The sequence below is a fragment of the Idiotropiscis lumnitzeri genome, chromosome 3, assembly GCF_059441095.1.
Source record: "Idiotropiscis lumnitzeri isolate Australia: NSW breed Sydney's pygmy pipehorse chromosome 3, RoL_Ilum_1.0, whole genome shotgun sequence".
NCBI lineage: Eukaryota > Metazoa > Chordata > Actinopteri > Syngnathiformes > Syngnathidae > Idiotropiscis > Idiotropiscis lumnitzeri.
Genome location: NC_142393.1, coordinates 8,969,552 through 8,984,488, shown reverse-complemented (window position 1 = coordinate 8,984,488; position 14,937 = coordinate 8,969,552). Strand labels below are relative to the sequence as shown.

Below are 14,937 nucleotides of genomic sequence, written 5' to 3'. Positions count from 1 at the left end.
TTTTGAATGGTCCACTGGTTTTAATTTTTTGGATAATCAACATTTTATACTTAACTTTAAACGGTGCAGCACACCATTTTCCTGCCTAGAAACATTAGTGAGAATTTAGATAAATCTCTTCTCTTAGAGTTTGTTCCATAAGACGAAGGGACGTCAAAACCACAGTGGCGATTTTATCGGCTAAAACAGCACTCTTGAGTAAATTCGGTTTATTAAAAAGTGATCAGCAGTAACGGCAACTGTTGAGCACTCAGCATCAAACTGTGCAGAGTCATTTAGGTCTATTAACTCGAGCACCGCTAGCGCTAAACGCTAGCAACGGGCAGCGTACAATACAAGTTCAGCCTAATTAAGTCGTTTCTTTAGCGCTCTTAATTAGCGATTGAATATTATTTCAGGACAAAGTTGTGTTGTTGTCGTCGGTAGCAACAGTTTGTCACGGTGCAAGTCAGCCATTACACCGCAACGCACTGCTGGGAACAACTTCAAAATAGCGCAACAAGGCATTAAGGTTTATTTTAAAGTTGGCCTTTCACCGCATTGGCGCCGTGTTACTGTCATGAATAGCATGAATAATTGTTGCAGCAATTAGAGGGCCTGTTTCAGCCCTAGTCAGGGTAAACCGGCGCCTATAATGGCTGACTTTGAGAGGGTTGGCGATATGCTGCGAACAGCCAATCACATGGCTTATATTGACGAATGACTCAAGAGTCTTCAGTGCATGCATGAAATTCAAAGAAAGGACAACTGACTGTTGGGCAGACATGTTATCCGCATTAAAAAATATTTAAAAAAATGTAAAATATTTAAAAAATATTAAATATATTAATATTAAAATATTTAAAAAATGTTTAAAAAATATTTAAAAAATATTAAAAAACATTGATTGCTGATTAAAGATAGAAGAAAAAAAATCTGAGGTTTTAGCTCACCTGTTAGCAAAAATTCTTGACTTCCAAACACTCACAATTGTTTCACCGGGAAATATCAAGTCCAGTATTTGCAAACAAAACAAAACAACTCACACGACTGCCTATTTAGAGCTGTCCACAAAACAGGCACATTGCAACGTTTATTCCACGTTTTTTTGCTGCATAATAACACATTTATATCTCATTTGTTCTAATAATTACATGGTTACTGAAATGAAACAGAAATGCACATTTGAGCGCACTCTAGTTAGAAGAAATGAAGTAACCCAGCGTGAGACTTTGAATCCCGCGTCTCCATCCTAAGCACCGTCATTGGTTTATCACTAAACTGCCACAGTGGATTCAAGAAAAGGCGAAACAGGGAACACAATCACCATTATTTTAGAGACATAGAGAATTTGCTTCCATAATTGTTACCTGGTTTTGAGCCTTCATCCACGGAGCCATTGTAGACTTGGTTCTTGAATTCCGGTCTGTTGTCGTTCATGTCGATAACAAAGATATACAGATCAATGGGGTTCTCCACTTTGTTTCCATTCATGTCCACAGCATGTGCTCGGAGCTAGAAGACAAAGATTCAATCATGACTGATGATTGTTGATGCAGCAGAAGAACAAATGTTGATGCTAGAATATATATAACATATATGGTGCTACACTCGGGCTAGGGGGTGCAGATATCTTTCTATCCTCCATTTGCCCCCACCGCCCATCTAATAATTTATTCATTCAAGTTTAAAAATCTTAAAAAAAATAGCCATTCAGTTCCTATCCAATTCCTGCTCCCGTGTTTGTGCTGCATTTTTTCAGCTATGTGCGCGATAGGTTGGAGTTAGGATACGTATTTGGGAACACTTTCAAGCGTATTTGCAAAGTACATTCAAAAGTATTGATGAAATGTAGCCTAATTGCTAAAAACGTTTTTTTTTTCACAAAGTGCCACAACGTATTGCGCAAGTCAATACCCAGTGGTATTATGGGAAAAAGTGTCAAATGTAAATCAAGCACCGCAGACAATCATAAAAACATGAAATTGATTAATACACAATGTTTATTTCCTGAAGTTTTGAATGAATTTGTATAATGTAAGGCAAGCATTTTTAATTGCACATGCTCAAGTCAATACCACTGGGAATTCTGGGGGAAAAAAATGTAATTGTTTTATTTATTTTTTTTGCAGTTAACGAACATTTTAGCAACGTACTTTGAAAATAAGCTCCTATGAGTTTGTCGGTCAAAAATGTTTACTTGACATTGACAGTTCCATGCTTTCACACTTAAATGCTTGAGGTGCGTATCATACTTTTATTTGGGAAAAGAAAAAAACAGAGAACCTCTCAAGTCAGTGATGATATATTTTTTTTCTCTTAGCCCCGTCACATAGCGGTCAAGCTTTCAACCTTAGCCCCAGAAGAAAAAGAAAATCCTGGCGCTGTGCCTGCAGATGGATTACTGCTTATGTTAGAAATTCTACCTCAGGAATATGCCCTTCTGTTGATTGATAAATTAAGCATAAGGATGCAATCCATTGTGTGAAATAATTTAAACAAAATGTAACGACGTCATCATTAATCGGTTATTTCTCTAATATGTCGCAGATGAGTATTTTTCTTCCAGTTTCTCCTGTCTCACTTGCTTTAGCTGTGGGTTTTTCACTCAGCGTAAAAGAATACAGGAGCATATCAGAATTACACAATGGAAAGCCCCTCGGCAATCTCATACCAGTTTTCTAATGCGAGCTATCGAGAGAAAATGTGAGTAATTGTTCATGCTAATAGGCTAATGCTAATGTTAACTATAGGACAATAGTAGCAAAAGTTTTTCATTTATTGTGTGAGTTAATATAAGGACAAAAAAATAAAATAAACACACCACCCTTAAAAAGTTTCTAAAAAACTAAAGATGAGGACAATGTGAGGTCACAGGAGACATGATGGATGCTCGCCTTGCAAGGATGCGTACTGTATGATAATGTGTTGTTTACTGACTTCATATCTAAAAGGTTGTGGTTATCTCAGAAGAAAGTATAACAAGAGACAATATCTTCTACTGGAAGCTGTGTCTGTTTTACAGGGCAACTGTAAGTCGGAGTCCGGATCGCATTTAAGGCTAACAGCGCTCTGCCTGCTTGCATCTCGGAATAACAAACACACAGTCGGCTCATCACAAATTCCCCTCAGCTGTGCTCGGATCAGTGCAAAGGGGGGGATTTCGCCAGTAATCAAAACATGGTAGACTATTTTTTGACAGTTTTGCTTTTCTATGTAGTCGAGTCGAATAGATGTTAAGGATAACAACGTGAGAAGATAACAGAATAATCAGGGGGGGGGGGGGTGTTGGGATTGGAGGATTCCCGAGCTCCACATGACAGGTGAATGTTTTGGACTGAAGAGTCTTTGGTGAGATCTCAAGATGGACCCTCGCACTTCACCTGGGATTGTTTATATCTCCAGTCATGACTTATTTAGTGATATTCCAGTCTGCTGGAAACAATGTTGAGTTGATATCGTATGATGCAATTTTTTTTTTTTTGTGTGTGTGTGTGTGTGTGTGTATCTTTTATGCTGCCGAATAAAGAAGTGGCTGAGCTATTCTTTAATCATTCACTACCGGCTGAGTGTAAAAAATAAAATAAAATAAAATAACATAAATTTAAATAAATAAATAAATACAATATATATATATATATATATATTGTATTTATATATATATATATATATATATATATATATATTGTATTTATATATATATATATATATAAATACAATATATATATATATATATATATATATATATATATATATATATATATATATATATATATAATATTATTAATCTATTTATTTATATAATTGTTTATTTAAGCCGTCAATGGTAGTAAATGAGTTAAAAATGCCAGAAATGAGTCCCGAGCTAACAGCCAGTGTAGCATCTGAGTGCTCTCCCTCATATGAAGCAAGGTGTATTTAGGCAGGTAAAAGTCTGGGAATGAAAGCCACCACGCGAATGAAGGCTTGGGGCAGGAGGGGGGAGGGGTGGATAAATGGGTGAAATCACATTTAATTGCGCTGTCATGTCTGAAGAATTGAGGTGCTCTTTCATCTGAGCTTGCTTGATGGGAGAATACGCTTTTTGGCGACGACGAGGACACGGGAGTCAGATAAGTGAAATCGCCTGCAGGCTCATTGGAGCAGGATGTAGAATAAGCATCATCCTGTGCAGGGTTCTTCTACTATGAGAAGTGAAGATCCTCTCCACTAGAGCCGATCCTCTCCTCGTCACCGTTTGCTTCCATTCTCCACCTCCGGTGAAATTGCATCTCCAGGTCTCCTCGAGGTTAATTTGACTTTACTTTCCTCACTACATTGTCTGATCTGTCCTGCACCCAATATCGGTGTGCTGCCATCCCATCTTGGCGGCTGAGAGCCAGGTCCTTTATCTCTGCCCACTCTCCTCCCACCATTCCACATTCGGGCGCACTCTTAATTCAATAGCAGTGAGCGCTGGAGATTACACTTGTGTTTAAAGAAGGTAAAATGTAATTTTGGATTCACGTTATAGTTATTCTCGTCAAACAGATGAGGAGAAAAAGCAGAGCGGCCAGTGTCCGGGATTGTGGAGAAATTGTGATAACTGCGACATTTTTTTCTTGAGAATGTTGTGGCACGCTTTTCAACTGCTTTTTAACAAAATACACAAGGAAATTCCTTTGTTCTCTCTTTGAAGTGGAATTTAGTGAAACAAGTCTAATTAAACTTAAATCAATCTGTTTCAATGTTATTCATCACGTTAAAAGTGTGTCGCTTCCCGAAGTTCTTACAGCAGCTAAATACAAGATGTCAAGACAAGAGAAACGTACACAGATGTTTATTGTGTCTCACCATGCGATGGTATTTCACAAGCGCTTTCTCAACAACCAGCAGGGAGTTGAACTCAGCAGCTGTTCATGAGTCTCTGCCTCAGTAAATCAGCTCATTGATTGGAGCTTCTTTTGGGAATAGGGCTGCTCATCTCTAATTAAATAGGTCAGGGCTGCTTGGTTAACGAGTCTATCATTTGGATTTGATTCACATATAAGAGGGAGCGCAAGTTGGACAAAGACTAGGAAGACATAGTACATTTTTGTAGTGTACATTTTTACTCTAAAAAGAGGATAGATTTGGACCCGGTGAACAGTGTAAAATTTGAGAGTAAAACATTCAGTGTAAAATTCTCAGAGTAAATTTCAGGCAGGATTTTACACTGAATATTTTACTTAAATTTGACTCTGTTTACTGAGACTCAATACTGTAATTTCTGGACTATAAAGTGTACATGCGTATAAGCCGCAGCAGCTCTTTAAAAAAAAAAAAAAAAAAAAAACACGATATACAAGACGCACTAGGCTATAAGCTGCAATTTCCTATGTTGGAAAAAAATGAGTTTTTTACTGCATGTACAGAACGATTTTGAGCTGTGAATGCACATAAAGGTACAAAAACAGATTGTTAAAACAGTGCCTTTAAACACGGCAACAACTTTGCTAATTAAGACAGAACAGACCCAAGAGAATTTTTTTTTTTTAATTTATTTAGCGTATTTTCTTAACTGTAGAGCGCCCCTAGTGGTGAAAGTAAAATCCACAGAAAAGCTGCACCATTGTATTAGCCGGATGGTTCAGAATCTAGGAAAAAAGTAGCAGCTTATCGTCGGAAAATACGTTATTGTATTTTTAGAGTAAAATGTCGTCAACGAAATTTACTATGTCGGGCAAAAGGTAACAATGTTCAATTTGATATACTCGGCATATTAAAACAAACGCAGACGTGTTTTAACAGGTTTTATCGATGACTTTTATATGACAGCTGCGGTCATATCCTGACATATATTTTGCGTGCGACTCACATGGTAGGATGACCGATGTTCTCTGTCCAGAGGTTTGGTGACAAACATCTTTCCGAGCACAGGGTCGATGTTGAAGACCTCATTAGGTGGCTGGTCTGCTCCCACCCCAGTGATGCTGTATCGGATGGAGATATCCTGGTCCTGGTCTGAACGAATCTGTGGCAGCACATCAAACAGAATAATACGCAATTAATTAATAAAAAAATGCCGAAACATACGGTTACCATTTCTTTTGCTGCGACTGTGTATGAGCAATATTATGAGGTGTTTATTATTCAAAGGCAAGCATGTGATCAACTGCTTCCAAGTTTAATAATTCTGTCCTTGCACTGTGATCTTGGCAAACTGATGTTGCATATTTTTCACAGGAAGTGCACACACACACAAAAAAAAAAAGACACAGAGGGCACGCACTGTTATGCTGACGTCCACGCACATTTATCACCAACTGGCATTTCAGGTTATCGCTTGCTCAAGGAGCTCCATTAGTGCTGCCGCAGGGATCGCTCTGTTTGCAGCTCCAAAATTAATTTGATACTTTGAGGTGGAAGAGAAGAAATCAACATACATTTACGGTTTCATTTAATCAAACACTACCTGGTACCACGCTGGGAATGCAAACAGGTGGTGTGAAAAAAATATTAATTAGGCAGGGAAATGGAAAAGTACGCAAGCGTGGAACTGCCAATGTGGAGTAAACATTTTGGACTGGTCCAAGTCACACGAACATATTTGGTAAAAATGTATTAATGAAGTTGTTTGTATGGAACGACAAAGTTTTTGGTAAAGTCGAATTGACAAAGAACATATTTGGTAAAGACGTTCAAACGTATTAGTAAAACGTAGGTAAATGCTAAAAACGGAGCATAATGCCACGAGGCATTGATTCGCACATGAGGACAAATGTTGAACACCCAAATAGAGTCTAAACCACCAAAGCATCCAAACTTGATCCACTACCAGCTGAGTAATTTGTAAAATGGTAAAATGGATCTTTGACGTCTTTAGCCGTCAATGGTAGTGAATGAGTTCATTATTCGGAACATGAAATCTACCAAACATTAGCCAGCAGGGCTCAATCATACACTTTGTCCTGTGCAGTATGTGGACACACACTTACAACCTCCATCAACGTAAAATATTCTCTGTAGCCTAGCACGCAAACCACTTCTTCACAAGCGAATACCGAATATTGACCCAATGCCGCTGTTCAAACCAAAGCCAATCAATCATCACTTTGTCAAAATTCAAATAGCAGTTGTGACAATGTTGATATCGTTTACGTATCAATGTCAAAATTCAAATAGCAGTTGTGACAATGTTGATATCGTTTACGTATCAATAACAGGTGCAGAGGGGTCACAATTGCTCAATTAACTGACAACAATTTTGTTTATAGATTAATTGTTTAGCGACATTGTTTCACTTACAAATCCAAATCCTTTTATTTCAGCCTTTCAAAAGTAAACATTCTCTGATTTCTGGAGTCCTTCATTCAAGCAGACTGATTATCTTTGTTTAATTAAAATAACACATTAGCAAACCATCTACTTTTACCCTGGAAAACAACAATGAACATTTTCTCGGTTTTCCGAGAGGTTACCGACCAAACCAGTAACTGAATCATAATTAGTTATTTAAAAATAAAAAAATAAATAAAAATGTAAAAATAAAATGTATTAGAAAAAAATATCATTATATGCGACTTTAGAGATATTGCTGTTAATTTGGTATTGGGAAAACAATGATGTAATTTATGTTTTTATTTATTTATTTGATGTAAACATGGACATGCAATACTATTTTAGCTGATTATTTGAGTTATAGATATAGTACAGACGAGTAATTAGGAATATTATTACACATCGGCAAGTGCAGCGGGCTTGTGGTCACACACGTCCAGAACACCGGTGAGCCTTCCTTCCCAAATCAATAACTCGTACTTCAGTGGAGAGGTTGAACTTGACTTTGCCTTTCATCACTTGAGGAACCAATTTAGCCTCTCGTCTGACACAGCAGTAACGGCGTGCTGCTGCCCAAAAGGAGCCAGAGCAACTAATAGGGCCACAGGAAGGATGTTCCATTCAAGACAGGTGTCATCCTGCCTCTCCGCACTGGTGCAAAAAAAAAAAAAAAAAAACCTGCTGTCACCATTACAGACACTGCCTATCACCTTCTCATCGCCAGCCTCAACAGGAAGACGAGTTGTGTCTCTGATCCAACACAGGTGAAGCATCAGCTCCAAGCAGAAGAAGACGATAAGGAGCTGTCACAATATCCTGTCAGTGCTAATTGTGCAGGTGTGTACGGGGTGTTTACGTCCGCGCATTTCTTCAGCTTTGATAATTAACAAACGACAGGCTTGTAGCGGTTCAAACCTGTAATGTGAACCCTCCTTAATTAGGAGACAGACAGATACTTAACTCATCCGCAAAGGTTTGGGCAGGCTCGAGTGGCAGCTCCAACTTCCTATTGGGTCCCATTTGAAGATAAAAGCAATTATTACACTGCCGTACGATTAAATCCTTCCGGCTCGACGCCTGTTACTCCTCCCGCCTCGCCTTGTCTCGACACTTCTGTCCCCGCCCTCCTTTGCAACTCTTTAACTCTGGCTCATTGGTCCTCCGCCCATTCCCTCTGATCTCTCGCCTATGCTACACTCGCTCATCACTTTCACTAACGTTGCTTCAGGTCTCCGTGAGGACAGACAGCATGCATGAAAAATGAAATCACTTCAGTCCGTTAGCTTTGCCGGTGCCGAATAAACCCTCCCCAGATAGGAAGTGATAGCGCTCATAAATTCCATCGGGGGTTTTCCTGGCCCGTTTGATTTTACTCTCGTTTTGAAGCAATCTCGTTTGGGGTTGGGATGGCACATGCTCCTCCCACTTAACGATGACATGGATGTTTATAAGGCTGTTTAAACATCTTGGATGACTTATTTTCAAAACTGATCCTTGTTAAACAGGACTGTAAAAACAGCTGTCAAATGAATTCCACATCTGGAGCTTTGTAAAGAATTTGACCTCCAACGCAGGCATAGAACGCAGAGCTCCACCATTGCTGCTTTAGTTCCCGAACATCTGCATGCCCATTTGCTTTGTTATTAGCTTTTGAGGTGCCATTTTAATTTCAGTTTTCGATACATATAATAGTTCATCTCGGGCTGTTTTATTATGAGAAAAATATGAATCATATTAATTAGTAATCATTGAAATCACGATTATTCAAATGATTATTTATGTTTTTGGTACAAACCAAAAAGATATGTATACATAAATGGAAACAAAATTAAGACAAATTTAATGTATTTAATATTAAAATAAATAAATATATATAATAAATAAACAATTTCAATAGAATGCCCACATTTTTAACTCAATTATACTCACTTAATAGTCTTCACCATTGTAAAATGAGTACTATTTTAACATTGTTTTATAAATAATAATAATAATAATATACTACATTTCATGATTATTTTCAATGATTATGCAAATTTTGCTTTCGTTGAGTGTAATAATCAAAATTGTATTTGAATTTTGATAAATGGCACTGCCCAAATTTCCTCTAGATTTTATGCATGCATTTTGTACGCAAATATTTTTTTTATGCGTTTATAAGTGTTTTGTGTATAGTTTGTAAAAAATCTCTCCACCCACCACCATCAAATTTTTTTTAGGAGGCATCAAAATCTTTCGGTCACCCCGTGCATACCCTCTCCTTCCCATGCTACTGCGTTCATATAAAATATGTCAAAGCAAGTTAATCATCGAGCAGTTACGGCATCTTATCAGTCTCTTCAATTTACCGCCGGAAATTGCAGCAAGCGAGACGTCATTTCAATTCATTATGCCTTTTTAGTTTCTGTGGAAGTATCTGGAGACTCAATTCAACTTCGACGTGGGAAAGTTGCCCTCAATCAATTATCATTAGAAAAGTGACTCAATTATACGAGTGTTGTCCAGCAATTGGGCATCCCAAAGGCAGAGTGGAAGTTCACATTTCACATATTTAGCAGAAACACAAAGCCAACAACTCACTTGAAACAGTTTATGGCTAATAATTCTCAAATGATAACATTCATCAAAACAAATTTGGCTCATAATCGTAGGACAAAGAGAGGTGGCGTCAATCCGCAGCAGACAGCGGACACTGCTTCAATGACCTAATTGTAAACACATCAAAGCAGTTGTCGTCACTGCTGACAAGTTGTCGGCATCGTAAGGAGATCTTATCGTTGAGATTAGTTCAAGGCAAATCGAAATCAAGGGAGAAATTATCACGCCACCGACCCGGCAGCCGAAATAGAGTCCAAGCAAAAAATCAAGAACACAAGCCTTGTTCTACTGTTGTACACTTCAAATATATCATATAAAAATGTATAAACTAAAAAAAAAATAGAAACCTGATTTGAAAAGACACTCTTTAAAGCAGGGGGAAGCAATTAATTTTGTAAAAGGGGCAACATGTGAAACTAGAATGCTTGCGGAGAGCCAAGCCAACATGCCAAACTCGACTTTGAGTATTATCTTGCTTCAATAAACTTCAACATGTGTAGTTATGCTATGTTTTGTAATAAATAGGAAATGCACAATTTAAAGAAAAAAATTCAACGCGATGATCAAAATGACATTTTTACACTTTCAACTCATATTAGCAGTTCCTAGTCAAATATATCGATAAGTGCGAAGTATAACATGATTGAAATTGATGTATAATGACTCAGTGATGAATCATAAAAGACCCATCAGACCAAAACAGCAAAGTTGAAGAAAAACACAATGCGGAATGTTTTATTGCTGAGAACAGAGGAAAAACTGCGGTGCTCAAGAAATAAGACATCATTACTCAACTAGAAATACTGAGGAGTTTGCAAGAAAATGAAAAAGAGTCTTGTTCTGATAACCGTTAATGTTCTGACCTGTTATTAATAAAGATTGAGAAGAATGGATTATGAAAACTTTTTTGAGAATACTTGAATCCCTTTTTTTAAAAATTTTTTTTTGAATACTTGACGCAGCCCAGACACACCCAGACTCCAGCAAGCCTCCCACATAAATTGAGTTTGTGATTATTATAAGTACCGTATTTTCCGGGCCATAGGGCGCTCTTTAAAGTCCTTAATCTTCCCCAAAACAAACAAAGCGCCTTGTAAAGCGACGCGCCCATTATATGGACTAAGCATCACTCTCGACCATCAACCCTTTAACTCATTGGGCTGTTCGGAGTGCATGTTAGCACACCCTGCTGGACAAAGTCTGAGTCACCTAAGCTTCTATTTGACCGTGACTTATACATTATGTGACTAATGTGTTTGGGTGATGGTGTAGGAGAAAGATGGACAAAAGGGCAGCTGTCCACAATGTTGTAGTCTGTCTTATCATTTATGTTATTGCAAGCAAGAAACGTCCCAGGTTTAGACAACAGACTGCAAAAAGCCCAAAGCACAACAGCACATCTCTCTAAACAGCCATGTGATTGGCTGAGTCTGAGTGGCTCCCAAGAAGCCATTGCTGTAATTGGCTAAGGCTGAGTGGCTCCCAAGAAGCCATTGCTATAATCTTTTTGTACGCTGAGTTTTTTTTTGGTTTGGATTTGAAACCGTGACTCTAAGGAGTGTGGTGACCAGTGAAGTCCCTCCCCTGACATTGTCTGGTAGACTATTGCCAAGACATCTTTTACTGATTAGAGTCATTGTTATTGGCAGCGATTCAGAATAGTTTCATGACATCTGTCATTGGAACGGGGTGATACCTCGGGGATTGAGTCCTGGTGAGCTGGCATCAGCTAGCGCGAGCAGCCGAGCTAGCGCGAGAGCTGGCGCGAGCAGCTGAGCTAGCGCCTTGTAGTGCGGCGCGCCTAGTATATTCATTAAATATGGAAATAGCACCCTCAGCTGGCGTTGCGCCCTTTGATGCAGCGCGTCTTATGGCCGTAAAAATACGGTACAAAGTCTAAAAGCCAGTATCGGGGTGCGTTAGCGTCCATGCCATGGGTAACTTGAATATTAATACTGAAAGATACAAGCAAGTTTTGGAGCAACATATGCTTCCAGCCAAGCAACATTTCCCAGCTTATTTCAGCAAGACAATGCCCAAGCACATTCCGCACATTGCAACAGCGTGGCTGCATACCAAAAGAATGCCTGCAGTCCAGACCTGTCTACCATTGAAAATGTGCGATGCGTCACAAAGTGGAAAATTCAACTCGAGAGACCCTGGGTTGAACTGAAGACGTACACAAGAATTCCATCGAGCTTCAACAATTAGTGTCCTCAGTCTGCAAATTACATCATTTGAAGATAAATACACAGAGAGGTGTTTGTCATATATTGCTTTTAAGAAAGTATGTTGCTAAGGTCACGCAAACAGAAAATACTGACAAATACAAACAAACAAAGAAAAACAAAAACAGGCATTCAATTGCGTCATGACAAGGCCAGTTGGTTGCTGCGACACTGCACTCTCGTTTCCGAGAATGACACCAGCGCGCAGTTGAGAAAATCTGCCACTTGCAGACAACAAAAACAGAGCGAACTCAAATTCAGACCTCTCCCGGCTGTAATACGCAACACTGTGGAACTTTTTTTGAAAATGTTAACCCCGAAAGGAACAAACACACGAATATGTTTGCCCCAACAGGAAGTTAAAGCCTGACAGACACATGAAATATTCTACAGATACTGGACTACGAGTCACAGAAGGGCTGCTAAGCTCTCTTGTGCACACTTCACAAGAAAAACTCGATGGAGAGGATTATTTATTTATTTTTTTTGTACATCATACAAGCATCAGTTGACTGATTTTATACGTAGTGTGTATTGCTGTCCTCTTATTTTCAGCAGAAGTCAGGACTCGACGGTAAAAGTGCTGGATATCGTACATTAAAAACACTCTCTTTTGCTTCCACTTCACCGTGGTAAATGATTTCATTATATTTTATCACAAGCACATAAGGGAAAATCTCCGCGGATGCTGGATATACCCCAGAGAGCAGTGCCCACCCCTCCGTTTATTCTATTATCTATAATAATTATTTATTTATTAGTGGAGTGCATCTGTCCGATAAAATAATTGCAAATACGCATCTCAGTACACGGGGTACGATGCCGTTTAAGGAAGGTTACATTTTAAAGTGGAATGATTCAATTCAGTTTCATTCAGAAGGATTTCGATTTGGTTTAAAATGGCATTGAAAATTTGAGGGACTCATCCACTGACTTTCTTGAAGATGTTAAAACATTATTTCTTTGCCCTAAGAAAAAAAAATATGTCTAATAAAAAACCCTAAAAAAAAAAAATTAAAAAATAAATAAATAAATAAACAGCCACAGATGAGTCGATGTGTTTCGATTTATTTAAGTGGGACAATGCACTCGCACCTTTTAAACCAAAAATAACTTTCCGATTCAAATTCTTTTCCCCCACCCTGACTATTTAACTATTCCCATTTATTTCTATTCTTCACGGGAAGATTGTCGCCGATTGTGCTGTACTACACACACACACACACCAAAATCAATGTCTTTGCCATTACATTTGACTTTAGTGCTTTTGTGAACACCGATTAACAAATAGTGACCGCAGACAAAGACTTTAATTATCTCTTTCGGAACAATATATTTTTACATTAAGGGCGGAAACAAAAACAAGAATAACAAAGATGCTTTCCGATTTATCGAGTCTGTTGGATAAGAGAGTGCGCTCAATGTGCCTTTGTGTCAGTCAAATAATAGCTTCAGGTGATGCGTGCGACTCTGTTAAAAGACCGTTTTTCGCATTAGTCAGAATAACATCGACACATGGAAGTTAAGCAGTCCATGACTTTTCCTGTTATTGCTGCAAGAAAGACGTCTGGTCTTTAATAGTGCAGGCTTACGGCAAATTAGAGGTGCTATTCGACCGGGAGATAACAATGTAATAACTCTCCCTTCTCCCAGGCGCAGAAAATCAAAATAAGGCAGCAATTGTAGTGGCAGACAAAGAGAGGCCCCACCCTTTTCGGGTTTGGCATGTGAGGGCTTTCTATCCTGTGTCCGTGCCCCTTTTTCATTAGGGGATTGATTAAATTGCGAAATGGGGAAAGTGATGGATGTATGAATAACTTCCTAAGTTGCTCCCAGAGGCTTGGACAAGGACAGAATCAAGGACCCCTTGGTACTCACGCTTCCTTCCCAGCAAACCCAATCTGGGTAATTAGAGTAAAGAGCGTCAGGGACTTCAAGGGTATGGAAGCCACCGTCAAAGCCACGTGCGCGTTCACATGGATTGTGCACCATTTTATACACAAGCGCGCACGCACACCATTGGGCGGCACACAAAAGATGACGAGAAGGGAAACGGAGGAAGGAAAGGCCTTTTCACACTGCACTCAGCACGGCAATGCGTTCCGTGAACCAACCGTGCCCTTCTGCGGGGATGTTGCACAAGATTAGAGCTCCGTGCCATCATCTAGTCGGAGAGATGTTGGCGGAGTGATTTCAGAGTGTCAATGGCAAGAGACTTTAAACGAAGTTGTACACTGAAGAAAATGGTGTACAGTAAGTATTCTCTACGGAATCATATTTGCATTGTCCAATCTTTCCGTAACAGAATTTCCTTATGTGGGAAATATGGCTTTTTAAAAAAAAAAAAATATATATATATATATATATATATATATATATTTTAGCCTTTTCTTACACTCACTCATGCTCTAACTTTAGAGGTCCATAGGTGGGAATACTTACTGTTTTGAATTTACTCCATTTTATTTCATCACATCAAAAATAAAAAGCATCTGGATACAAATAAGTAACTACTACTACTATATTGAAACAATGTTTCTGGATCCACATGATCTTATTGATTGGTACGCAGGAACAAACGCTGCATAAATAAAATATAGCAAAGCCGCACATTTTTCACATTGACTCCTCCTTATAAGCAAAGTAACAACTTTATGTTCAAACTTGCTCCATTTGTTTGACTCGCACATCATTTCAACTAACATTGTATAGCATCATTTTATGTGTCAAATGTTTCCAACTTGGCATTCATTGCAGCCTGATAATCCTGGTAAGGGGGAACCCCCCATCTGTGGTCCCTTCTCACGGTTTCTCAATTTTTCCCCTGAAGGGT

At 38.7% G+C, this 14,937-nt stretch overlaps 1 protein-coding gene across 5 annotated transcripts in view; it reads right to left on the bottom strand.

Annotated features, from left to right (window-relative positions):
* LOC148339765 (cadherin-4-like) overlaps positions 1 to 14,937 on the bottom strand; it is a 217,385-nt gene that overhangs the window by 29,947 nt on the left and 172,501 nt on the right. For 3 of the 5 annotated variants that reach the window (XM_088290445.1, XM_088290446.1, XM_088290447.1), the window contains 2 exons: positions 5,816 to 5,971; positions 1,350 to 1,494 (listed from right to left, as the gene is read on the bottom strand). In XM_088290445.1, the coding sequence (XP_088146571.1) occupies positions 1,350 to 1,494; positions 5,816 to 5,971 (301 nt within the window). Of the gene's footprint in view, positions 1 to 1,349; positions 1,495 to 5,815; positions 5,972 to 7,758; positions 7,965 to 7,988; positions 8,182 to 14,937 lie in introns of those variants that run through there. The other 2 variants (XM_088290449.1, XM_088290448.1) reach the window with 2 other exon arrangements.